General features: G+C 31.7%; 2 protein-coding genes across 6 annotated transcripts in view; both read left to right on the top strand.

Moving 5' to 3' along the window:
- Positions 1–27,509, top strand: part of LOC127717738 (uncharacterized) — a 383,100-nt gene that overhangs the window by 67,189 nt on the left and 288,402 nt on the right. The gene's annotated exons all lie outside the window — the stretch shown is intronic.
- Positions 1,813–26,432, top strand: LOC127717752 (uncharacterized). Of its 3 annotated transcripts, none has more exons than XM_052223554.1 (6): positions 1,813–2,675; positions 14,685–14,915; positions 15,351–15,578; positions 18,557–18,854; positions 23,558–23,645; positions 25,680–26,432. In XM_052223554.1, the coding sequence occupies exons 1-6, from the start codon at positions 2,645–2,647 to the stop codon at positions 26,373–26,375; spliced, it is 1,572 nt and encodes a 523-aa protein (XP_052079514.1). In that variant the 5' UTR covers positions 1,813–2,644; the 3' UTR covers positions 26,376–26,432. The 3 variants fall into 3 exon arrangements, with proteins under 3 accessions (XP_052079514.1, XP_052079507.1, XP_052079519.1); XM_052223547.1 differs by lacking the exon at positions 1,813–2,675 and adding an exon at positions 13,383–13,723; XM_052223559.1 differs by lacking the exon at positions 1,813–2,675 and adding an exon at positions 13,384–13,723 and having other exon boundaries at positions 23,558–23,612.

Here is a 27,509-nt window from a genome sequence, read left to right as displayed (position 1 = left end):
TATTTAATCTCGTAAACAATTACTCAGCCAAAAAGAAAAGATAGCCTAGAATATACAAATTGGAGAATCGACACCAAAAACAATGTCACTGGAAAACAGTGTCGAGACGATATGTTGTAGCCTTTCGTCGTCGCGATACGTTGACTTGTTCTCAGTAGATGGCAATCTCAGCCTTCTAATATAGCATTTTCTTCATATTAAATTCCAAGTGTATTATTCGGCGAAATTGAAAATTCAAATTGAAGCAATACCGGCACCAAATCAACACTAAATCAATGACATTGATAACAGAACCGAGACGATATAAATTCTCGCCATCGTTTGACTTTGTTCTCAGCCTTCTCATAGCATTTTAATGTTATTAATTTCCAAGTGTATTATTAGTATTTGGTGACTTGAAAATACAAATTGAAGCATTACCGGTACAAAATCAACACAAAAACTATGACATTTTAGACAGAGCCGAGACGATAAAAACTCGCGCCATCGTGAGACTTTGTTCTCAGCCTACTCGTAGCCTTTTAATGGTATTAATTTCCCAGCGTATTATTGTTATCTATACTCATCAACATGCCAAAGGAAAGCAGTTGGTGCAGAACAAACGTAATCATACTTTTATGTTCTCTTCATTAACAATTACTGACTTTACAAATTAAGTAATGTATATTATCTATACATGTGGCAAATAGTTCTTTTTGTTTTATCACTTATCTTTTATTACTTAAGCTTCTGGTGTTGCATAACCATGGTACTGAAATATATCTAATTATCTTATAATACAGCATTTATGTAACTGGTATTTTTCAAATGACCGGTGTTTTGGGATGTTTCGTTCCGTTCGATTGCGCATTTGATGAATCTCGCCAAGCGTATCTGAACCAAATTAGTTAGTTTTTAAACCACATCATCGTTATGCATCACCGCAGGCTGGGAACAAAGTCTCAAGAATTTTTTTCAATGCATTTGCTTAGGATTTGATTTGTGACGCCCTTACTTTATTTTAAACAAAGGGATAGTTGTAACTGAGTTTCAGATTTGAGTTAGTACTTAGAACGACAAAGTTATTTCCAAACTAGTTTTAATGTTGTAAAATAAACAGATGTTTGAAATACAAACTTTTGAACCGATGGCAGTACAAGTTAAAACCTTTAAGAAGACCCAGTTTTAAAACATCAAAATAAATCATTTAGTAGTCATCTTTTCTTTTAATCCATAAAGATAATTAATTCTTCAGTTTGTTTTTGATTTTTGACTTTTAATTTAACTTCACATTTAAGCTTATCTCTCAATTACTGCGTTTAATAGTTTAAATGAATTTCGACACATAAACCGTTTTATCTGTTTTTAATATACTACACAAAACACATTAAAATATATAAATGGAGCTAGTTAGCAACAGACAGGTCATCACTGGTCATTTGTGACCAGACATGTGTTGTTAGTCAATATTGTTGTTCATTTTATTATATTAACATAATTGATTTTATGATTCATATTCAAAACATTATATGAAAATGAATGGAGTTTAAATATACACTAACTTTAAATAAACTTTTAATATAATGATTCTTTATGCGATGAAAAGAAGATAAATACCCTCTTTAAAGGGGTCAGGTACGATTAAAAAATTTGAAGTGAAATAATATGTTTGTGAAGAAGCATTTATCCGTACTAACATTAAACAGAAATTTGAAATACGATCTATAAAAAAAATATGTGTTAAGTATGAAATGAGCAACAGTTAGATTGAAATTGACATTTTCCATGTGGCCAATAATACTTGATGTGTCATATCTTTTCTGCACCGCAGACTGAAGATTTTATCAGATATGACAGAGTAACTTTCTACATCTAAACATCTCGCTACCGAAATCTAAACAGTTAATGAAATCAACATTGAAATATCACATGTGACGGGATATACTAAATTAAATTGTCAGCGAAAAAAGATAGCATCGACAAAGCTAGATTTTACTTTGTTCCTGACCTCGAGGATACATATCACAGTGAACTAAAGCAGTATTTGAATATTTATATTTACTTTGTTCTTTTATCTTAGAGAAGAAACAATGTGTTAGGATGATATGAAGTGAGAATTAAAACGAATTTTTGTGAACCGTGGACTTAACTAAGCAATTACACTGAAGGACACCTTCCATAAATTACAGAACTGTTCAAACAAAAATATCTGTATAAATATCAAATGTCGATTTCATTGTAGCATTTCTTCTGTTTAACTCGTTATCGCTCATTTGCACAAACGTTTATTTAGGAATTAACTAATTAGCACGTGAGATTCTTGTCAGGAATTAGAATATAAGCTGTTATGTGAAACTGTTTTTAAATTCTACAGGTGCGTTTTTTGTTTATATTGTACTTATTGGCCGGTGTAACATGTCATATGGACGGATTAGCGTACATTTTATATAATGATGTTACGGTTTGTGTATGTTAAGGATATATAGGCGGGATTTATATTCAAAGTGTCAATTATTTTTGTATAGATCGCGGAGTAATAGACCGTGCTTAATCGATAAGACGACAACAGGAAACCCCACAAATACCTCACGTTACCAGTTTCGCTTTAACCACGAGATTTCACCTATCATTGTTTTTAAGTGGATATTTTTCATAACAAGTCGGGATGACAGTCCCAGGCTGTCCAAAGCATAAAGGTAGGTGAAAATTTATTTGTTTACGTTTTGATCGAAGAAAAATCTTACTTAAAAATGCTTGACTGAAAAGATTCAGACTTGACTTATTGATTGCATTTTAATAGATTCAATTATACGGTTGAATATTACTTGACTGGCTATCTCGTTTGGCACGTGTATACCGCCCTTTTGTTTTTATGAATGAACGGGCTAGGGTGGTGATGGAAAACCTGTAAAATACGAAATTTGAATATTTGACATAAAATATGATTATTTCATTTTTGATTAATTGTACGTCTTTACTTTAAAAGTTTATTATTATTATTATTATCTGATAATTAAAATTGTGTCCCAAGCTTAAGCCTAGTAGTAAAAAATGCGAAGTCATATGTTACAGGAAAAGTACATAGAGGGGAGACACTGAACGAAAAAAAATCACGATTTAACAGCTTTACATCATGTATATTTCAAAAATGAAACATGGTTACATATATAAACAATTTTGTTTTTATTACAACTCAATGTTTCATGTCTAAATGTTTGACAAGTATATCAAAATTATTTGATTTTTTGTGCCCTTGATAATTTTAAATAGACAAAAAATGGCTGTGGTTTTCAATACGGTGTCTCTACATAAAGCAGAGGTCAGCGATTGCAAGCTCTATCTCGTATAGAATTTTTATTAAAAAGGAACATAATAGAAGTAGTTTCTTGACTGAATAACTCTGTTAATAATTATCCATAATATTTTAAATTATTCGTCTTAAATATGAACTCACTGACTGAATGTATTGTTTGAAGGAATGATCAAAGTGTACGATAGAATACAAAATATTTGGGAGGTGATTTTTGATAAGATCAGGTTTTTAAAATGTATTAAACCATGACGTATAAATGATATCTAGATCTTAGCCTAGCTGTTATCGTCTTTCCTCATTATTATCGCATAGACATTCTTTGTTCAAACTCGAGGGGACAAAAATATTTTAAGAATATATCATAATTTGCAAGACATTCTCAATTCTTTTGCACAGAACTGGTAGTGTTGTAGAGTGCTCATAATTTGAAAAAGGGGTCATTAAGAAAAAGGAGAATAAAACGTACCTACTTTTTCGTTGACATTAAAAATGTTAATCGTAAAAAGTTGACAACAAATCTTAAATAATAAAACAAGAAAACAATAGATTTGAAATTGGAATTGGGTCAAATTCTTCATTGAAATCACAAAAAGTGTATCTTGTCACCACAGCAACTAGCTTCAATCAAGAATGAACCCTTCAATTTTAAAAATAAGGAGTAATAGTATAAACGAGGCAACTTTATCTACCAGAGTTAAGTCACCGTCAAATTTGATCTATGAATAATCTGTGCTCTTTTTGGCTTCATCATTTGTATAATTTTTTTGTTCTTAATTCAAAGGAAAATAAACTGTCTGACTCGATTTTTTATTTAGATAGCCTTCAAGTAAACTCGAAGCTTATTACGTCTAGGGGGTAAACACATGGAAAATGTTTTGTCAAAAAATTCAATTCTTGTACAATTCATTGCTTCTAATAAAAAAAAAACATTTCCGTTTTACTAAAAACTCTTCTTTTTCTTTGCCACTGGCATTGCAATAGTTTTAAATTAGTAAACCTTAATTTCCCTGATCAATTTGTTGCTTTATTAAGAGTTGTTGAACTCTGAAACTTGTGGACGGAGCATGTTTAATCAGGGATGCACAATGTATGCATTAGCTTTCTAGCTAATTCAACTGGATAGTTCATCCATATTACAACTCTCATATTGCCCATAAAATCAGACAGAATCAAATCACTGTGAGCAGATTTTGTCTTCAGGCAATTGAGGAAACAGCCTATTTAGGAAAGCAATGGGATACATTGGACGTAACAATCTATAAAGAGAAGATAAAATATAAATGCCGAATAGTTACCGGTCCTCTCCAGGGACGGGTTTCATATTACAATAGTCATTCTCCAGTGTATAAACCTTTTAATAACGCATGAAAAACGAGAAGAAATAAATATAAAAGTTTTTAGAAACAAGTTGTAATAGAAGACTCGTATAAATCTTTTGAGAGAAAATGTAATTTGTATAAAATATAAAACATGGCAGTAAAAATAGATAGCTTGTTATTGATTATAAAGAGATTCATCACTTGATTCAGAATCAGCGCAGGTGGTATAATACATCTACCTTGTGTTAAAAAAGGGGGATGGTGGCTGAGTAATTTTTGTTTTCAATTGATTATTCATCGACGAGTTCATTCATGAAGTTAGTATTCGTACTTTACAAACTGAATGGTATACATGTAATGTGTTTTGATCACTCAGTTGGTCTTAATTAATTTCGGTTAAAATTAAAGATTTTACGTCATGACTATGATCACGTCACGTTCTCACTCTCTCAAAACGAGTTTTACCACTATAAGCAGACAGACAGTATACTTCTACTTTTAACAAACAATTCAGTCTTCTTTCTTTTTTTTTTTTAGAACGAATGTGCTTATATTTTACATTCACTTTGAAAATAAATGTCACATTTTTTTTCTTTAGGGAATAACTTCAGGTCAAACAAATTTATCCGGTTGTACTACATGCAAACACATGATCTTCTTGTCTTAACGGAAATAATTACTGAGGGCTCAAATTAGTACTTGTAAACGTGTAAATGTACAAAACATATGCATGACAAAAAAAAATTTTCAATGTTAAAAATTTCATCAAAGGTCTATTTCATTTAATTGTTTATATCGTTTAAAGTCACTTGACATTAATACGACAAATCCGTTATTAGTAAGTATTATCAATGGTTTTTAATACGTAATAAACATAATTCAGTTATAATGTGTTAAACTTTGACTCAAAAAAAATCTTTAAAATAGATTTTTACTTTGATTCGCTGTAGGTAAATTCGTTTCTATTCATATATTTAATCAGGTGCCACTAATTTGAATGAATTATAAACCGTGAAATACTTTTCTTAAATAAATTAACAGTATAAGATTATCATACATAAGTAGTAGCCAGCTGCCATTTTAGTATTGTTTATGAAGTACTGATTTAGTTTTACTGTACAAAACATTCAAACACTTACTACAGTTAATAAGATTAACATAATACAATTATCAAACAATTATCTTAAGTTTCGTCAGGTGCTTGTCAGCTGTCAATATTTATTTATCACTGATTGTTTTGATTACCTGTAAAATGACCACAAACATGTCTGGACGTTGTCTGGTCATTGATAACGATTGCAATCTGGTCTCGATGTATCACACATTTCTACTTTGTTGGAAAGGGGGAGGGCATTTTGGCTAAATATGTCGCTAAGAAAGCGATCCTGTCATATTTCTGACTATCCAACCGGGCCAAAAACACGGGGTAGAACGTCAGACCAGTCTGGGACCAATTACTGACATCAGAATAAATACCCTACTTCTGAATTCCATCAGTATTCACAACTCGGTTCCAAATTAGAAAAAAAAAATCTCAAAGTCATTTGAATTTGTTTTCTTAAAAGGAAATACACTATTTCCTGTTCTACTATTGTATAAGTATTTTATTTCCTATCTTAAAGTAATTCAGGCAATTGCCGCGATATAAAATGTGTAAAATCAAATAAAGGGCTCATTAGCTATACTTGATTGTGTGATGAATTAGAGTTGATGTTTTTCAACTGTTATGAACTTGGATGTAGTTCGGTGCGCCCATCATAAGGTCTCTGTCCTGATACATCGAAGTTAGATTCCAGATGATACTAATGGCAAATTCACATATTTCTGTCTTATATCATTTTTAAAATAATATATTGTACAAAAGTGCCTCATAGGAATTTACATATATAACATGTATAAGTATCCAGATTGTCTTTTTTAACGTTATACTATACTTTAACGCAGTAATACTGCGTTTGATTACATATACCCTGTTTACTTTATTGGTTGCTCAACAGTCTAATACTTGCAAAATAAAAAGCTACTCTGAGAGATTGTTTCACACGCGTACCAACCCGATAGAGATTAATATCAACGAGAGTGCAGAGAGTTGATATCCATTGATGGTTGATTTCTCCGCATGGTCTTTTTATGTAACTATATATTGTTCAATAAATTATACATGTTTATAATAGATGATTATTGTAGATGTGTTCCAATCATAGGTGGGACACAGTTAGACTCATTGAATTGTCTATGACAGAAGTACATATCTTTTACTGAAACCCAGTTTTTAATTGTAACATTGCTTTGAGTAAATCCATTTGAATCCCTGCTAATTGTTTCTGCCGTATGCTGGATCAAGGAATTATATGTAAATAAGATGTTTATTGGTTAGAGCAAATTATATATATACAGTACCTCTTAGATAAAGCAATATTTGATGTGCAGGAGATTCAATCTGATAAAAATTATGCCTTTTCATTTCTTACTGCCTAGATTATTGTTACTTTAATTTTTCAGTAAGTATATATATATATAATCTCGAATTATTGATGTTTTTGTCAGGTCAAATGGTTATGCCACTTTTGGGACCTCTAATTGGAAAACACATCTTCCTTATAATCCTTGCCTTGATGTCAAAATCGATTTTGTTTTCATGTAAATTTGCTATAAAAAAATCAACAGAAATTTCTTCTAATAACGTCCATAATACACGTATGTACAATTGTATTATCATGGAATTAAGATGTATTTATTTACATATGATTTACTGAAGAAGGTGTCAAGTGTTGTGATGATAAGCGGAGATTTCAATATTGATACTGATTGTTTATTGATTGTTTATTGCGCAACTTTTATTATGTTAATCCTCTGTCCACTTATTCAAGCACATTTTATAGATTACTGTGACACCCTGTTTGGATTGTTAAAATAACATCAGAAACCGTTTTTGTAAACAAATTTAATGGTATCATGAAATAATAAAATGGATTAGGATGTTAAATTTGTATAAGCTCTTGTAAATGAATTTGAAGTGCAAATTTAATAAAAGCTTGGATTTTTTTATGTACTTTGATTGACACGAGACTGACTTCATTCGAATAGTTTTATTTATTCTTGAAGAATAAGACTTTAAACCAATTTTCATGGTTTACAAATACTTTCAACGTGTTTAAGTCATGCATGTGAATTTCGCAAATATTGATACAAATTTTGTTTTCCACATCAAAGAATGCTTTCGTGACAAACATGTTAATTTGAATAAGGTATATGTAAAATTGTAAAACAAACGAATGACTTGTTAGGAACATACACGATACGATCAAAGGCACGTCAACTGTTTTTCCGCTTTTTCAAAAGAAACATAGTAAATTAATGCTAAAGACTCCTAATGACATTTTCGGGTCGAAAAAGGTTTAGAATTCGACACCAGTTTATTGTTAATAACAATCGTGTTTGAAAACGGTCCCTGTGCGTGCTACGGTGCTATATTACAGCAAGCCTCCATGAAGACATTTCCGGTTCGTTACCTTTCCATTGTTTATTACGTCACGTGATGGTTAATTAACAAAAAACAAGAATGCTATCTCGGGTATGATCGATAAGTATTTATACCCATGTGATGTTCCGAACAATTGTCAGACATGTTCCTTACAAAATCAGTCATATTTATCCGTTCATTAGCCATGCTATGATGGCTATCTTCTACACGCTTTGACAGGGTGGGTGACAGTTATTGTGCAAATCTTTAAACAGTCAATAGAACTAATCCATAAAAGGAGAATTTGATACAATTCGAATACTTTAGTCGGAAAATTTGATTGTGAAGGAAGATGGAATTGGTTTTAAACAATACTGTTTCTATTAATACAGAAAAGAAACGCAACAGTTGGTCAAACTGATAAACTATTGCTATAATCAATGACCATGTTCAATGGATACTGAAATCATTAAAAAAATGTGTCTTTAACAGAAAAAAAGATTTTCTCAAGGTCCAAAAATCTCGAGCCTAAGCAATTAAACTGGCCAATTGTTTTCACATGTTACAAAGTGCATTTACTTTTTTGTAACTTATCACACTTGTACCTGTCATGTAAATGCCATATTGCTTTATTTTTTGTCTGTGTTAACCCCCAAGTAATTGACTTGTTCGTTTATACTACTCAAACATTTTTACTATTTACAAGATTGTTCATTCTGAGTGCAAACTGTCTGATTATGAAACGTGCTTTGATTTTAATGAAGATTCATATATAATGTTTACATTGAGCAGTTTACTTTAAACTTAATCAATGTTTATCAGTTACAAGCTACCTACATTAAAGGAGAGCTAGAAACGTAATTTTCATTCTCTATTGATTTCCGATACACCTGTCAGTTTGATATTCATATTTTCTCTAATTACCCGTACTTGTTGAACGATTCTAATATTATGTTGGCCAGATAATATTCGATGCCCAATTAATTGATACGGCCATTTGAAGTTTGCTCAGAGACGTTTGTTCAGAGAATAAGCTGTATCAACGTTACAAAGGAAAAAACCGCCATCGTCATTATAATTCAAACGTATGACATTCAAACGTTCATTGTAATTTATTTATACAGCTGACCTCAGATATGGTTATTAAGAAAAGTATGTAGATTCACAAAGGTAATATAAATTAAAATTTCCGCTCTATAAAGCCTTATTATACAGTTCGTATTGTATAAAAAAATCATATCTGTTTTTAATAGACCTCCGAGTTACTTAAATTGCACATTTAAAGATTATTTACTGTATTATCCTTTTAATATTTTAAAAGATTTTTAGAAAGGTATTATCAATTATTGTTGTTGGATTGAAGACCAACAATGGCGGTTTTCAGCAAAGCTATAAGCAAAGACATTTATTGAAAATGTTCAGAATTGATGAAAAAAAGTTAACCCATGTTTTGCTAATTGATTTGGAGCTTATTTAAGAGCCAGAACCTTAAGAGCCGGTGATATATAAAATGACATGAAAGTTATTTATGTCCCATTTTTAAGACACGTGTCCTGAGTTTAAAAATGACGAACGTTGTCAATCTGTTCTGTATGGATTTTAACACATATGTTGACACAAAAAATTACAAAATATGCAAATATATCTGAAATATTTGTAAACGTGTTACTACGACATTCTACTAGTTTAAAATGTAAGAAAACGAAAAAAAGTCAAAAATAATCTATAGACATCTGATTGAAATTCTAAATGTTATTTTTAAGGCGAATAGAAGGGAAGCGAGTACATTCTCAAAATACATTTTCAAATGTTACGCTCAGAAAAGTATAATGTATGCCAACTAATCTCGACAGTCAATTGCTAGAATGCAAGTCAGGGTGATGAAAGTACGATAATGTCAATCAAATTAGGTCCACTCCAGCACAAGCACATTCGTTTAACTAGAGGCTCACATGAGCCTGAATTTCTCAACTGACAGAAATTACTTTGTCATAGATGAAAAGACTATTTATCAGACGAAACAAGAGTTAATTCAAGAAGAAAAGTAACAACACGTAGTTAGAACATTTCTGCATAATTTGATTTGATTTCAATTGATGTGCTCTAGAAAATCAAATTCTTATATTTTTGCAGTCAAAGTACCATAAGTAACTGAACATGTTAATGATCATCAAAGGAACTTATCTATCATGTTTTGTTCCAATTGAATCATTGGTTGCTGAGAAGTGCGTCATAGTTTAAAATAATCTATATTATGAAAGGCCATCCTGGCCATGTTCGTTGGCGAATCGACAAAAAAATAATACAGTTAAATAGTATTTCGTACGGAACCATTGAGCTTCAGGTCAATTTCCTTTTTTCTAGAAATTTCTCTAGGACATTTTTTAAGAAGTTATCAATAAAATGTTCACATTCATTCAGGACTTGTATAGAAAAAGCTGGGCAAATGTCCTGTGAACGTTGTCTAGTTGAATCACTTGGAACACGTCTAGGCAGTTTGGTGTCATTAAGTGGTCGTCAGGAGAAAGTGACGACACTAGCTTTCACGGACATTCGATCTTATAGTATTTTAAAAGAAGCCTACACATTTCTATTACTTCCTTGGGATGTCCGGAACTGAATACCTGTTTTATCTTTTTATTGCACATGCCATCTTGTTTGTCACAAGTTTAGTGATTCACAGGAACAAAAGTTCATATGTAAGATCATGTCTTGACGTTATATCTGGTTGGTACTGCTATCTCACCTGAAAGAGAACACCGTGAAATTTAATATCCAACTTCATTAAAAGTCAATTTTATTGCAGATGATATAATAAAAAATCATAAATCATTGCAAAATTTAAACCAAATTGAGTTTTTAATGTCTACCCATGTGTCAGGGTCGATACGTATAGGAAATTAATTCATTTCATAAATCTAATACATTTTGAAATAAGTTCTGGTCAAATTACGAACAATTCATATCTGAAATATTTATCTCGCAGATGACAAAAATCCATACTAAAACCAACATAACTTTTAAATATTAATTAGATTTATACAAATTTATTTCAGACGCAAGTTTGGTCTTTATTAAAGAAACAATTAACCTGAATAATTAACAAGGCCGTATTGAAATCTCGCGTTACGTGAATATGTAAACGTTAACACATTTTCTAACACTTTTTCTGCAGTACATTACGAAAACATCACTTATAATGGCGCCATTAACTCATCTAATTTAGATTGAAGTATATCCTTTGTATGCTTGTATTGCTACCGGAAATCGTCTGCTGAACAGTTATAATGAAAAGTATTCTATATATTACTGATTATGTATAAAACAAAGTCGTTACATATGTTTCATTAAATTTAATCATTTTGTTAAGTGCCCCGTGATAATTTATGTGTTACAGTCAATTTAGTAGGAAATTTTAAGGTTGAAAGTGAGTTTTATAAAATAAATAATATCCGTCATCTTCTCTGTATTTACTTAAGAATTTTAGAGAGTTTGAAGTAATCCTCTTCAAATTTCTTCTCTTGAAGAGATGCTTCACGTCTAAATCCTAAACACATTTCTGCAGGGCTGAAGGACGAGTTATACTTGAATGAAATAGGCAATTGAGTTATTTTTTAAACGACTAAGCTCGTACATGGACATTTTGCGAGATGAACGAAAGCTGGCCATTTTGAATTTCCTATTAATTCCAAATTAACAACACATTTTAAAGGCTGTCAATGGACACAATTATGTCAGTATCTAACACAATGTACAGCTACAATACAAATTCAATATTAATTTTAGATACGTATCCGTATAGTTTGAAATTCCGTACAAACTATTGACAATGCATAGTCCTACATGTATCGACTCATTTTTTTTATAATTAGATACAAAGAACCCGATAAAATTATTTCAGTTCAGCAAATGAACAATTTGTTGGACTCGTACACCACAAACAGGCGTGGTTCGCTGTTGTGAAAATAGTTAACAATTAATGGATAACTTCTCAGTTACGTCTTTTTTTTTCCCGCTGTTGTGAAATTGAAGGTACAACTAGCTGTCTACCCAAAAAATGTGTTCCCTCTACGAACATTTTTGGGTGTAAGCTGTACAAATTTTAAGGTGTTATTGACGTCACAATGTGTTGGAACATGCTGCATGTCTATTTTAATAGTTTAAATTATTTTTAATCTGTGTTAAACTGAACATATGAACATTAAACGGACACGCACAACGACCAGACATCATAAACAGTTTTAGAGCCCCTTCAGAGAGAAAATAGATTTACTGCCTGTCTTTGCAAGCTTCTTCATTTTTCAGTATTCAATTAAAAACTTTCAGCTGCGATTTTAGAGGTCTTCCAAAATTAAATACTGTCTATATCAGCATGAGAAGTTCCAATTTCTGTCGATATTAGACATTCATGGCATGTGACTGTAATTAGGCGAGCAAAATAACTATCTTCATCATGTTTGCTCGTTAGTTGGTATATTAAAGCAACTTACATGGAAATATGAGAGATTTGGGATTTTTTTTGTTATGTCGTGGTATAAAAAACATTATTTATAAGAAATTCAATATCTCTGTGACTGCACTGTGTTGATTTAACAAAAAATGTTTAGACATTTTCACCTTTGGCCTCAACTTTATTCCCCAGATGTTAAAAGTTGTGTTTGTTTAATTTCATATTTTAAGAGGGCTGTAAAGTTACTGCCAGAATTGAAAAGTAAATATTACTAAGTTTTATATTTCATTCAAAACTTACACAAATATTTTTATTGCTACTTTGTAAGTAAACATTTAAAATTAATATAAAACGCAATAAATATTAAACTGTTAAATCACTGTCTTAAATAAATAAATGATATGTTTAAATGAAAGCCGTTTTTCGAAGGATTTTAAAAAAGGTTGAATAATATTCCACATGGGGGTATAACCGAGTATGCGATCGTCTCACTTTTAAGTACTGGTAATTTTTCATACTAGTATTAATTTCGTAACAAAAACCAAAACTGATTAAAGTATTAACCCTATCTATAAATTTTTCTTTGGTTATTCATGTCGACGCTTGCATAATATTTCACTACAATAAAATTATAATTTTATGAATGGGTAATCTGAGTTTTTGTAGGCGCGGCGTAACTAGTTAGCACCAAATTAAGTACTTCCAACAACTAGACACAATACTAAATCCATAATCCATAGACCGCTGTACTTAATAAACTTGAAGTATGTTGTCATCACTAAAAATCAATGATCGTATCTTTTTGATGAAATTCCATGGGACGTTCCGAATAGACTAGAATTTGATCATCCGTAACGAGGAACTGCCCCCTAAAGTTTCGTACAATGGCGTCCATCAGTAACAATTTGTCAGGAATATAAGCCTCACAGTTGGAGACTCATTATACCTTAAAAAAAGTTTAATCCTCTATAATCATTTAAACAGTTTAGTAATTCGAAGGGAATGTAAAGAGAGATATAATAAATCTGAAATTTGTTGAATTTTTCATACGGAGAGCAGATCTTATTTCGATAGCATGTTGGAGTGGTTTGTGTGTTAATATACTTTCGTGGTGTTTGGGAGAATTTAATCTTTACTTTTCGATTTGTGAAAAATGTCATATTTTCCTCAAAACAGCTGTGAAAATATTCCAAATAAAGGTTTGTTGATGTAGATCGTATTTCGTTATTGATAGATTTGACTTGTGATATTTGAGATACAATATATATATTGTTAAAAAAATATTATATATATATGGAGGATGGTCATCTATATATAATACATTTCATTGTACTCGAAGGATATGAGAAAAATTATAAGAATTTGGGATGAATTTGAGGAATGGAACTTTGTGCGCAAATGGAATATGAATAAAAAAATCAGTGGAGTAATACGAAAAAGATTTGGACTGACTGGACGACTACAAACTGACCACACCATCTGTCCGTCACAAATCTTTCTTTACATTCAAAATCCTTTGGATAGTTCAGATTTAAAAATTCAGTGTTGTTTTGGAAATTGAATAAAACTGTGATTTTCAGAAGTAAATCTTTCAATTAAGGTTTCAACTCTTTCAAGAAAAGTTGACCTTTGATAGATTTGGCTATTATTTTTAGGTCCCTTTTGGTCATATAACTCTTCGAGTTTTTCGGTACCTTTCCAGCCTTGGGCTTTCAAATATTTGGCTTTTGCCGTTCTTGATGAAGGTAAATCAAAAAATTCACTTCAGACGAATGAAAATTTATAACGTGTTATTTTAATTGTTTTACATATATAGCATGTATAAAAAAAATGTCCGTACTATTTTTTAGTCTTCGTGTTGTTAAAAATCTCTCAAATATACTTTACGACACAATCGTTGAAACATCGTCACCTTTTTTGAATTATCTAAACTCAAGAAGTCCACCATTTATCTATATATTTCAAACTGGTCAGTTATGTTTTCTTACTGAGGGTCGTTTCCAAGCAAACTAAACCGAATCAAATAAATATTTTAGCGCATACATACAATTCTATTATATATTTATTCCCCCGAATTATTTACGTATACATTTTCGTTTGATTCCAGGAGGTTATTCATTCCCCCGAATTATTTACATATACATTTTCGTTTGATTCCAGGAGGTTTAACGTGTTCATCGGACGTCCAAGTGCAATGTGGTTCCTTGTTCCCTGGTCACCACCAGGACTGTCCAGTCGCAGATGCACGCGGTGGTTGGTTACAGTGTTTAGATTTAACAGAAACACTACCCGGTAGTGTGCCATGCCAGGAACGGGATTACGGCATCCATAGGGACAATGTGTGGGTACAAAATGGTTGCCAGGGAAACTTTTATACGTGCTATATTCCAGGTACGCCAATTTTTTTTTTTTTTTATTAAATTTAAATAAAAAAAATACAAATATATGTCCTTCAAAATAGCTGCTTTGCATGAAATGACAACATAAAAGATAAAAAAATGCACATAACAAATGTGGATTTTTGTATTATATTCCGTTCGGTATTTTCGTTCACATCAGAAACATGAAAAAGAGATAACAACAAAAAAATATTAAGCAAATTTTGGTATAAATTTGAGAAAAGCAACTTTGTGGACCAACTAAATATTAATGAAAAATCAGTGGAGGAATACAAGACTTGAGTTTTGGACTGAATGGACAACACTACACTGATCACAGATCCGTCCGTCATTACAATTCTGGCATAAAAATATTTTAGTCAATTTTTTTTTTCATTTCACAGCATCTGTATCTTTTCATATTATTATTTTTTTTTTCATTTTTCAGTCTCTCCGCCTGGACCTATTAACGAAAGGACATTAGAATGTAGTACTAAAGATAGATCATACACACAATGTAAAATTGATGGTGCTTATCTAGTGGATAAAGTTAATATGAAAATTCAGTTTCAAAAGAACAAAACGTGTACGGAAGGAATTAATTACGGAATAGTGGCCGATAGTATTTTTGTTAAAGATGGATGTAGTGGGATATTTAATGTAGAATTTTTCCCAGGTATGTAAAAAAACGGTTGAATTTAGTTAAAATATTATTAGCTATTGCAAGCACTCTGTGTTTCCCAACTGAAAGTCTAAGAACTGGAACAAACTATGAGAAAGAGAGAACAATGGCGGAAATAGTGAGGGGGCGTGGAGGGTGTACGCCCCCCCCCCCCCCATTTGATCGACTCCAAACAATAATTATATGTTTTTCATGATTTATTTGCATAAAATTGCCAAAAAAATCATATAATTCGTTTTATGGAAATACGACAACCTTTCAAATATCCTGGATAGGGTCAATTATCGTGGATTTTTTTTCACACCTGGGCCATTTTCTTATAAATTTTTCACTAAAATTCAATTTTCACAGCTTCACGTGTTTATTTTACGGATGTAACAATATTTTGACCTAATATTTATCCAAATGATAAATGTTTACAGATATAGTTCGAAACTGCAATTGTGAAAGATTTTGGTAAATGTGATTTTTTTTCAAACGGTGTATCAGAAAGACATTGTTAACCAAAACCAAAACATTTAGATGAAGGTGGGGCATTCTTACACATTGTAATTGGAGACGTTGGGAGTTCCCTCGATTTATTCATGTTTATTTTCGTACTAATTGTCCTATCAGGATAAAATAGCTGTACTGTACTAGTTTTTTTGTAAATAAAAGTTGTTCAGGCTATAAAAAAATCTGTTTTTTTTGTGCCGATGTGTTAATTATATACTTGTAGTAAAATAAGAACAGATTTAGGACTCAAATCATGCCTTTTCCTAATTGACCTTTATAATGTGCGCTCATGGCCGAATATTTAAAAAGTCGAAAGAAATGAGCAAACGAAAAAAAAAAATAAAACTTTTGAAACAACAAAATACCTGTAGGTCTACATGTTTTGTAAAATTTTATCAACAGTTGAAATAAAAGTTAAAGTAACTTTAGCTGTTAAACGTTAAAATAAAGTTTAATAAAGTGAATTTGGGATTGCGGAAATATGCAATCTTAAATGTAACTATCCTTAGTAGTAATGACACTCGCCTAATCTCGGTTATCCATGCAGTAATTCATCGTTTCATATATCTTCACACGACATGATCTGCATGTACATGCACGTGTTGATCAAATTAAAGAGTTAAAACTTCAGTGCATGTTTGCAACATAATTTTATAAAACGTGTTTATATTTTTATTTTAAAAAAACTGAATATAAATCTTATAAATAAGAATCTACAACGTCTGTGAATGGCATGATGCATATTTTTTCATGTAGCAATTTTTACATGCAGCAAATTGATAAAAAATAAATAGACATAATTTTATTACCAAAGGAAACCAGACAAATTTGTGACTAGTTATACTCTTGTGACTACAAATATCCTCTTTGGAACACCTGAAAAATTTATTAGTTTTTGTTTTTGGAGTAATTGGAAACAATCCAGTTTTTTCATTTAGATATTTCGTTAAATAATTGATGTTTTCCAGAAAAAAATATATGTACATAGAACGAAATTCGTATAATGTACTTAGAACGCTGAAACAGACTTGTTCTTTTCTGATTTGTCTGGAATAAGGGGCTAATTTGCACAGGTTTCTGACAGTTTCCGTCTTGTAATCTGACATACAAACATTTGAATGTAAACATTTATCCAACTTACATTACACAACTACTGCGTGAAACTGAAAACCACATGTCTAAACAGTTTTTTTATGCAAATGTGAGAGAACAGAATTAGAAAGATAAATAATCCTACCGGCTTGAATTACTAGTTTTATAAAAGCTTGGCTGTGTCAGTCTCCTTAATATATTTAAATGGGTTTTATTTATTACACTCGTCTAAAAAGAATGTTTTTAAAGTAAAGCTGTAAATTTTCAAGATTTGTATGTTATCGTTTATTTATCTTTCCATATATTTTTTAAGTGCATGATGTGAATGATGCACACCTCTTTAGAATAGAATATTTCTGCATAGAACGTGATAAAAATAATAAATATCAAAATTTTGTAATATTGCTAGACCGTTGAATAAAAGATTATTTTGTTTGTGCTTTGTTCAAACATAAGAACAGAATTTTAACAAATCGTGGTTGATTTGCTATATATTTGGAGTTTTGAGAGACAATTAAAAGTTGACAAAACTCTTTTATCTGATAAACATGATTAATTGATTATTGCGTGCTTAATATAAAAATAGGGAGATGTGGTATGATTGCCAATGAGACAACTATCCACCAAAGTTAAAATCAAGTGGATGTAAGCAATTACAGGCAACCGTACGACCTTCAATAATGAGCGACCTTCAATAATGAGAAAAACCCATACCGTATAGTCGGCTATAAAAGGCCCTGACATGTCCAGCGGTAATTGAACCATGTGTATTCAAGACGATAACAAATTAACAATCAATACAATATGTAGGTTCTGTATGAATGGGACGACTTGATGAAAGGTGGGAAATTTGGAATGCCACTTCTTTAGTTTGAAAAAAATCTTATCTTTCGTAAAAAAATTTAACATATACAATTTAATATTTCACTGTCTGTAAACACATGCATTTCACTGTCTGTAAACACATGCTTTAATGCATGTTTATCAGCACAAAAACAAAGATTATTTTATATTCACGGAGGCCAAATACCGATATCAATGATAAAAGTATCGCTATAATGAAAACACAATATCGGAGGAGATACGTTAGTGCCATTGTCTATGGGAAACGGTATGCTACTACTCGATTAGGGGAAATTTAGTGTATGTTAAATGAATATATCCTTGTTTTAGTCTGTATGAATTTATTTGATTTTCAAAAATTGAAAAAAATCGAGCAACAAACGCTCAATCAATCGAAAATAGAGATTGTAGATAAAAAGTTTGTACTTTGAGGTCAACTTGATGCAAAATTGTGTGAATTCTATAATTTATTTAGATTAAGCACGAATACATAAGCTGCATGCTAAAAATTGAAATATGAACTTTTATTTTCTCTTATCCAGATTCTGTCGCACCACCGCCTGTACAAAGACCATCAACAACGTCGACGACAAGTACAACACAAAAACCATCAACGACAACCACAACTTTACGAACGACAACTCCACACAAGTCTCCGTCAATCTCTTCTACAACGATCAAAAGTACAACTAATCATACATCCATAATAAATCCACCAACATCGTCTGACTCAAGCGGAAGTATCATTGTTCTGACAGCAGCCGCAGTATTAGGAGTCTTTCTTGTCATTTTAATTGCTACTCTTGCCATTTTGTGGTTTAGCAGACGATATCGTTGCACGTGAGTATTTAAATTTAGACTATGTTGTAATGAATTTTCATTATCATAAAAAGGTATAGGCATGACAAACACTGGCAAATTGTCTTATGATACAAGTATACCCATTGCTTTCCCTACCAGACGGTTATATAATGCATCTCTGAATAGAAGGGGGCTCTTTATTTGTCTTCATGAAATATAAACTAACAATTTTGAAGAACAACAAATATATCAATGTAGTGAAAACAAACCCTTACTAAAAGTAATTTAAACAAAATTCAGAGGACAAGCTGTTAGTGTTGTCGCCTGTCTACCACGCAATTGCCAAAGAGTTAGGATATGGCCTGTAAGATGTAGAGAGATTATCATCCTATATGTTTACAATTTTCAGTACATGACTTCGAGTAGTGTATAACCATCTTTTTATATGATTGATTGGGGCTTTACACATTTAGGGCAAGAACATGTTTGTGTGATCAGGGCGAGAACATATTTGTGTGACCAGGGCTAAAACATGATTGTGTGATTAGGGCGAGTACATGTTTGTGTTATATAGGCATACGATGGAAGCTTTATACTGTAGATCTCGAGTCATGCCAAAACGAGGATTGTAAACATGATTGCATGTAAATACATTTTAAATCAGTATTTAGGGAACGACCATTTAACTTCAAAAAAGGTGGGGGTGTTATGGTTATTTCCTAAAAAAATATTCTGATCCCCAATTTGATGGAAAAAACATTGTGGTCAAGCAGGTGACACAAAAAAATATTCTGAATCCAGATTTTCCCCATACCTTAAAATGTTAAATTTTGAAAAAAATAATTTGATTGATAGCGTCGAAAAACTAAAAAAAAAAGCGAGAAATTTTTTTTCTGACTCCGACAAGAAACCATAACCCCCCTTGAAGTTAAATGGTTGCTCCCTTAAGATTCAATTTATTGTCCTCAGAGTAGATTTTTTATCATATTAAGGGTCATTTGGTGGAGAGTGTATAAAGAAAGAACCGAAATTAACGAAATAAAAAGTCTTTAAATGGTGTAATAGGCGGTGGAATATTTTTAACGGCGTTTCTACGGGAAAAATAAAGGAAACACTTACTTATTGCATGTTCGATCAGTATCATAGAAGAGTTTGGAAGAAGGATCCACATGACAATTGCTTTTGGAGATTTTATTAAATTGGTATCCAAGCAAACCCTTATCTATATCATAATCATAAACTCGATTAAAACGCAAGTGATTATACAGCTGATCATTTTGTGTAGGTAAATTGTCAATGTTACTTGTGCATTCAACTTTTTCTATTCAAGGTGCACTCGATCGGACGGCTTATTACCCTGTACTTTTAAGCTTTTTCATCCTTATATATAATTGACTATCATAAAATTATACGAATGTACAAATAAATAGGATATGACGTTAATCGCCATCAAACAACCAAAATAAAGTCATTACGATATAATTGCCAAGTTTTCATAGATGCTTTTCTTATCGTACTTTTTGGTTTATGGGTGATGTGTCATAAAGAAAGGATCTTTTCATAATGAGACATCATCGTTCAGATTGTAGCTAGTTAAACACATCTTAAACGGGAATTACAATAATGTTTTAAAACCACAAAATATACATTATATAATAAAAGTTTAACATCAAAAAGACATTTTATTATAATCAAGTTAATAAAACGTCTTTATCCATAATAAATACATAATTAGTGTTTTATATTCTTTCTAAAGGGTGTATTTGGTCTAAGTCTTCCTTTATATGTATTGCCCGAAACCGTTATTGCTTTTCTGATATCAGATTTAAAAAAGAGATTTTTTTTCAATTTTCAATTTTAAGTGCATTTATCTACATGTATTGTTTATGTGTTTTTTGTAACAAAGAATTATGCTATGTATACACAGAATAAATAAACACATTTATTTTGTATGAAGAATATATGCATACATACAAAACAAATTTCATGCCGCTGGTTTTCACTTTTGAATTATTTCACATTTTAATTCGATTTGGCCTGCATAATACGGTTTGAGTTTTGATACGATTGTTGTAAGCCGTACGATTGACCTGTTATTGTTCAAAACTCTATTCATTGGTCTATGGATAGTTGTCTCATTGGCATTCATACCACATCTCCGTATTTTTTTTATAACAATCAGGTATGTGCATTTTTGCAAGACAGAAGCGATCAGAAGCTACTGAGCATGCTGAATTTGAAATGCATTTTTGATATTTTAATTGATTTCATTTGCATTTAGAAAACATTAAGAAACATAAATAACCTTTCTAATTGAATCTGAATTGAACCAAGGTATAATTTACATGTATTCACAATATCGACAAACGCCACAATGACAAAAACACTTTAAGTAAATCATTTAATGATGGAAATTAAAAAGAACTATTTTCTCCGATATTTTTATCAATATAAACGGTTAATGTCACTTTAACACGAAAATTATTTTCGACTTGACATGCTTATTCTAAAACTAAGGAGAAAAGCACACTTCTTTTTATCAATGCTTGCTGCTACTATGTTGACTAGATATGAATTTGGACCCTGAAAATCGTTAGTGCTCCTAGAATTACGGCCTTGATTGAATAGGTATAATACTTATAAGCATAAGGGAAGGTTGTTGGCAGTTTTTATCTGCCTGTGTGATCTTTGAGATAACAAGCAGTCGATTTTTTTTTCAAATTGTATTTAAAAAAAAAACGATGATTTAACACCAAACAGCGATACATGCTTCAATTAAATCAGCAGCTTAAAAAATGCTTTTGTCATTTAAGCAATTATGACCAATGCTTAAATTACAAGAATTAAATCAGCAGCTTTAACCTGGTTTTGTCATTCAAGCAATTATGACCATTAGTCATGCGTTAAAGGGACAACATATCTGTACATAGTTGGCCTGTATTTCCTTGAAAAGGGGGGCATTTTTTTTGGGGGGGGGGGGGGGGGGCGTCAATGGACTTGACAAGACGTATAAATATGATGAGTAAGACTGTACTACAATTTAAAAAAAACATAGCTTTGCTAAATGTTAGATTGTTTTTTGCTTTGCCGATTTGATTGACAAGTAAACATCAATCCGATATACCCTTAGTTTCTACCCCGCTCACCAAGCCATGTTTCATGTTTCTTAAAGTAAACGTAAAATCTGGTTTCGTACTAAACATAGACTACGCATTCGAAAATGATAGATTTACACGCAATTTTAAGGCAATAAAACACGAGATGCTATATACAACCACAGACAAGTGGATAATTATTAGTCACATAGGAGAGAAAAATAATATTGAAGCAGTATATATTTGAAATACAGAAAATAATAGGCTACTTGACTTACATATCTTAGCTTTATAAATGTAATACAATTTGACAAACGACCTAAAGCCATTACACTGCATTAATGAGAACTCTGTAATGTGAAAGTATAACCGAACGTCAGCTATAAAACAAACTCGATATAATCAACAGTTAAGTACATTTTACTTAAGCTTAACGCGTCCGTGCCTCTCCCTGGTATAATGGTTGGTTTTTAGTTTTCGCTTTACGCTTCAGAGTATCGGAGAGTTACGATTTGTTCGCAGGCAACTGAATGCAATGAAAACATCAATTTTATTATTTTATTTTTCAATTAGTAACATTTTATTATGGTTAATGATAGGAACGTTGGTTAATGTGCTTGACAATTATGAATATTAAATTAAAATATGATTGACACTTTACACTTCAAAAGAGGATATTTGCATACGGTTTAAATGCTGAAACATTAGAGGATGTTAATTAAAATTCTGGTTTATTTACATGTTGTTGACAATGGCAGACGACTTTCTCAGCTTGAAGCGTCTGTAGTGCACTCAAAATGTGACACTGATCGTTTGCATGAAAAAGTGGTATTAAAATTGTACTTAAAAGAACACACGCATATACTGAATATGCATTAATTGTGATGAAAAATATATAATTACAATGTAATAGATATATCATTCTAAAGATATTACTACATTCCTTTCTAATGATTGTCCCTAGTCAAGGACACGAAAATATCAATTAAAAAGGAGGCATATTATTATGGGAAACAATGTTTCAAACAATGTACATTAGCAAACAAATTTTCGTCTTGGTCCAAATTAACCGCGCAAGTAGGACATATCGATTACAGGGAGGCACTGAATCATTCGGATTAGGCCCAGAACATAATAACACCGACGAATATGTATGACGTTTGATATACCTACCCAATAGGGACCTACAATATAAGACATTTTGAAATTGGCAGATCACCCTGAAATTGATTTCATACCGTTGGTGATATGATCCCACAAACTCTCTGACAAATGCGACATATGGTTTCATTTGAGGCTTGTATTTAGTGCGATCGAATTCCATTAGGAACTTTACAATTATATATATACACACAAACTCACTAACAAATCTGGTATCGGGGGTGGCTAGACTGAGGTTTGGATAAAGAGGTATTAAATTCCATTCGGAAGTTTCTTTGCATAATACATGACTTATTAATGAAAATATCTGTTATCGTTTGTTTTCAATGTAGTGAGTATGGACACACGCTTACCTAAACAAAAAAACACTGAACAGTATTTTTTTCTCAAGAAAGTGCAATTCTTCGCTTCCCATAATAGCTAGTATCTACTCTCGTGTTCTTATTGTCGAGACCACAATTTAATCCTCAACTCTGTTTATTTCAGGAAACGATATTTAGAGAGAAAATCCGATGGCACAGGAAGTATCGAGGGTCCTTCGGTAGGTAAACTACTACCGCTCAAGTTTAACAAGGTATTCACGTGTTTCTCGGAGCTTCTCTAGACTAACTCTAGTTGGTTACTTTTGGTTTTGGGCTTTATTTTGCATTTATTTGTGTAGTTAGTTTGTTTAGTTGTTCGTCTTTTATATTTTATTGGATATTTCCATGCATTAGGTGTAGTTATAGAATCAGACATCCATTTATATTTTGTTGTATTTAATATATGAAAAGTATCGTTAAGGATTTTAGTTTTCCTTTTAGTTATTGCGTTTTTTGTACCGTTGAATGAAATCATCTCATTGGCTCTACAAATGAAAGTTTTATTTTCATTGGACAAGAAAGGATAAGGGGTGGATGTTTATTGGACAGATTCACACAAACTAATAGGAAAAACCCAATGTATTAGAGAAGGTGTATTTTATTGCTGTTCTTCAACTAAATAATATTTAAAGAAATTTATTCTGTTTTGTACCAACTTGGAATCTTCATTCAAGTCAAACACATAAAGAAGATTTTACTGATATAAGTTCAAGTACACATTTAAAGTTTTGTATTGCATGTAGTATTTAAAATTGCATGTTACACATTTACCTTGTTTCTTTGATCTTGTATTAATCATAATTATGTAGTTATTAGTGGAGGATATAATAAACGTTTTTATTCTGTATTCACAAATGAAATACTTTGCTTCCTTGTTTTATGCCATGTCATTTTATTTCTGTTTTGTTATGTTTACAATAGGTTTAAAAATATTGTTTAAAATGTGTTGTTTGATTACCTATAGTATATTGTTTTTGCTTTTCATTCTGATCAGACTGAATGAATATCTCCTGTCCGAAATTAATTCACAGTACTCGTTTTCTATTAAGCATGTTAAATTTAACTGTTAGGACAGACCAGGTTGCAAAGAGTACAGTCTAGTAATTAAATATGATTTTTCAACGGAATTTTTAAACAAGGTCTAGTAACAACGTTTAAATTCTTCATTTCATTATATTTTTGTTGCATGAAAGTTTATTGTTTTGACCCTTTCACGTTTTAGAATTTGATTCTATTCTTCTATTCTGACACACGTTGATTATATCAAATAACATTTGGATATTATCTTACAACCCAATTCATTGTAATATCAATGAACAAGCTAATTTCCCCACAGATAATGAAATCCTCTCATGGATCTTCGATTATTAAAGTACTGCAATTGCAGTCAATGGAGAATACATAATGACCATAATTTAATAAATTAATTGTATTTACCATAAAGCATTTTATATCCCAACGATATTTCAAATTGCAATAGATTATTTGAATATAGACCTTATCTCCAATATAAATGTGTGTTTGCTTTTAGTTGCTAAGTTTTGTCTTGAAAATATGTGCTGTATTATCATGCAGATAAAACATTAACGGAAGCCATACTCGTAAATTTTAAACTTTCGCTTAAGGATTACCAATTTTTTTTTTTATAAAAATGGAATACCAAAGTTCAAAAGTATCGTGTGCAAACATCATTTGTCATTTTACAATCAGTTTGAAAATACGATTGAAAGTTCAGCATCTGATTGAAGAAAATACAAAAACATTCGACACAAACCTCTAGTAATCCCTCTGAGTCACGCGAATCATTGCTTTTTAAAGTCAATGGGACGAAAATCTTGTAATTTATTTTGGACGGTAGAAACACGGTTTAATTAGGGAAACATGACAACAATTATACTCTGAATGTGAGCAATGGTTTATTGATTTTTGTTAATACAGTATCTGAACTTCTGAAGTATACTCACCAATTTCAGTTCCAGGAATAACTACGACGTACTTCAAATTTTCGCCAGTTGGCTTAATGTCTGCCCAAAAAAAACTTTTAGTCTGTGATGTCAAATATTTTCTGTTGTGGTGCTTTAAAAATTACGGGAACATTTTTTTAATGTCCTCGGTTTAGTAGAAAGCAAAAATGAGGGCCAACATGACTGAACCGTCTTGAAATAGGTAAACACAAAAATTCGTATTTCTTAAAATATTCTATAATTGTCTCCAAAAGCTTATTTTAGTGTTTTTTTATTTTCTAGGGAAACATTTATGAAGAGATCTCAACTCACGAAGAGGTACCAAGTGCGCCTCCAGTTTATGAACGACAGCCATTCATTGGACATGAATTTACTGGACATGAGTGTTCACTCGAGCCGAACAACAATCCGAAAAATCCGCTAGGTGAAAACTATTTTATACTTGATCCGAACTATAGAGACTGCCGTACATTACCGTTACAATCTAGGAATATGAATCATCCTGTGAACTTTGAACCGGATTTATTTCATTCAATTCCATCAGACGATCGTCCTTGTCAAATCCATCATCCGGTGGCGCGAATGGGATCGTTTGGTAACCATAGTGGCCATGGACACGAGCCTGTGATACGAATGGGTACATTTAATCCCAAGATTCATCAGTACCCTCTAACACTGGGTCCCTGTATGGACCCACATATGATGCATAATAAACAGAATACACTTCCAGTATTAAATGGGAAATCCATGAGAATTTCCGATAGTGATGTAGATGAAGATGGATACCAGAAAATCGGAACATTTGGTCCACAACAGAAACATTTCCAGAATATACCAACAAGCTTTCAAAATGCTCCTCCTCATTTCACAAACGTTCCACCAAGTTTTGCCAATGTTTCACATTTCCAGCCTGTATTATCAGAACAATGTCAGAATACTGACTCTAATCCTTTAATTTTTGATACATCGTCCTGTTGATTTTATGAAATTGTTGTTGCTGATATTTATTTATATGAATGACTTTTAAAAGGAAAATGAGCTCTTTTATTTTGTTTGCCTAAAACAATATAGTATCACAGTACACGCTCGTAACTTGACAGTATGTTAATAAGAATATATTTTTAAGCCCTGCTTTCTAAAATGGAAACAGCATGTTTTCTGGTTTGTGCGTCCGTTCGTTAGTCAGTTCGCCTGTCCTTTTTAATATCAATATAAAGTTTTTTGTCAAGGTTGTTTACTATGAGGTTATGGTCACATCAACTGAACACTTACGTAACGTATTACGCATTATCATGTACACTTTAAAAATTATATGCCAAACTAAGGATTTGACCCCAATTTCAAAGTTATCTGAACAAAGAATTGTTTTATTAGAGTAAAATTTAAAATGCGTTTAATCGTGTAAAGAACTAAAACATCCTCGTACATATATCAAGGTAAATTCACGCAGATGATACTTTGGTGCTGACATTACATGTATACATGTACATATAAGAAGACAAGTCCATGCGACAACTTATAACTTCAGACAAGCGGTTGAAAGGACAACAAAGTAAGCAAGTAAGATAGTCTTCAGCAATGAGCAAAAGTTCGATACCGTTAGCTAGCTATAAAAAAACTTGGATGTACTGTCATAATATTGTTATTCCCTGTTTAATTCAGAAGATATTATTACATAATTAAAAAAAAAGAAATAATCGGAATACAATGACAGCAACTGGTAACGACGCCTGGTCATGGACGAGCGCATATTAGTGCTGTTACCAGAATGCCTACTCCAGGATTGTATAAAAGTTAGACCGGTATGAGCTTATGCTTCAATACACTGCTTTTCTGCCTCCTTTTGGTAATCATAGTCTGAATGTTTTTCTTTGTTTGGGTCGAAAAAATCCTCGTCGAGGAGAACATTTCTATGCCGCACCTAGGGGCATTATGTTTTTCGGTCTGTGCGTCCGTTCGTCCGTCCGTCCGTCAGTTCGTCCGTCTGTCCCGCTTCAGGTTAAAGTTTTTGGTGAAGGTAGTTTTTGATGAAGTTGAAGTCCAATCAACTTGAAACTTGGTACACATGTTCCCTATGATATGATCTTTCTAATTGTAATGCAAAATTAGAGT

The sequence above is a fragment of the Mytilus californianus genome, unplaced genomic scaffold, assembly GCF_021869535.1.
Source record: "Mytilus californianus isolate M0D057914Y unplaced genomic scaffold, xbMytCali1.0.p SCAF_1, whole genome shotgun sequence".
NCBI classification, from domain to species: domain Eukaryota; kingdom Metazoa; phylum Mollusca; class Bivalvia; order Mytilida; family Mytilidae; genus Mytilus; species Mytilus californianus.
This window is presented reverse-complemented; position numbering and strand designations above follow the sequence as displayed.

Coding starts and splice junctions, on each gene's coding strand:
- LOC127717752 (XM_052223547.1), top strand. CDS start 13,678: ATGTCATATTTTCCTCAAAACAGCTGTGAAAATATTCCAAATAAAG. Junction 15,579..18,556: donor TAATGTAGAATTTTTCCCAG/GTATGTAAAAAA, acceptor TCTCTTATCCAG/ATTCTGTCGCACCACCGCCT. Junction 18,855..23,557: donor AGCAGACGATATCGTTGCAC/GTGAGTATTTAA, acceptor TGTTTATTTCAG/GAAACGATATTTAGAGAGAA.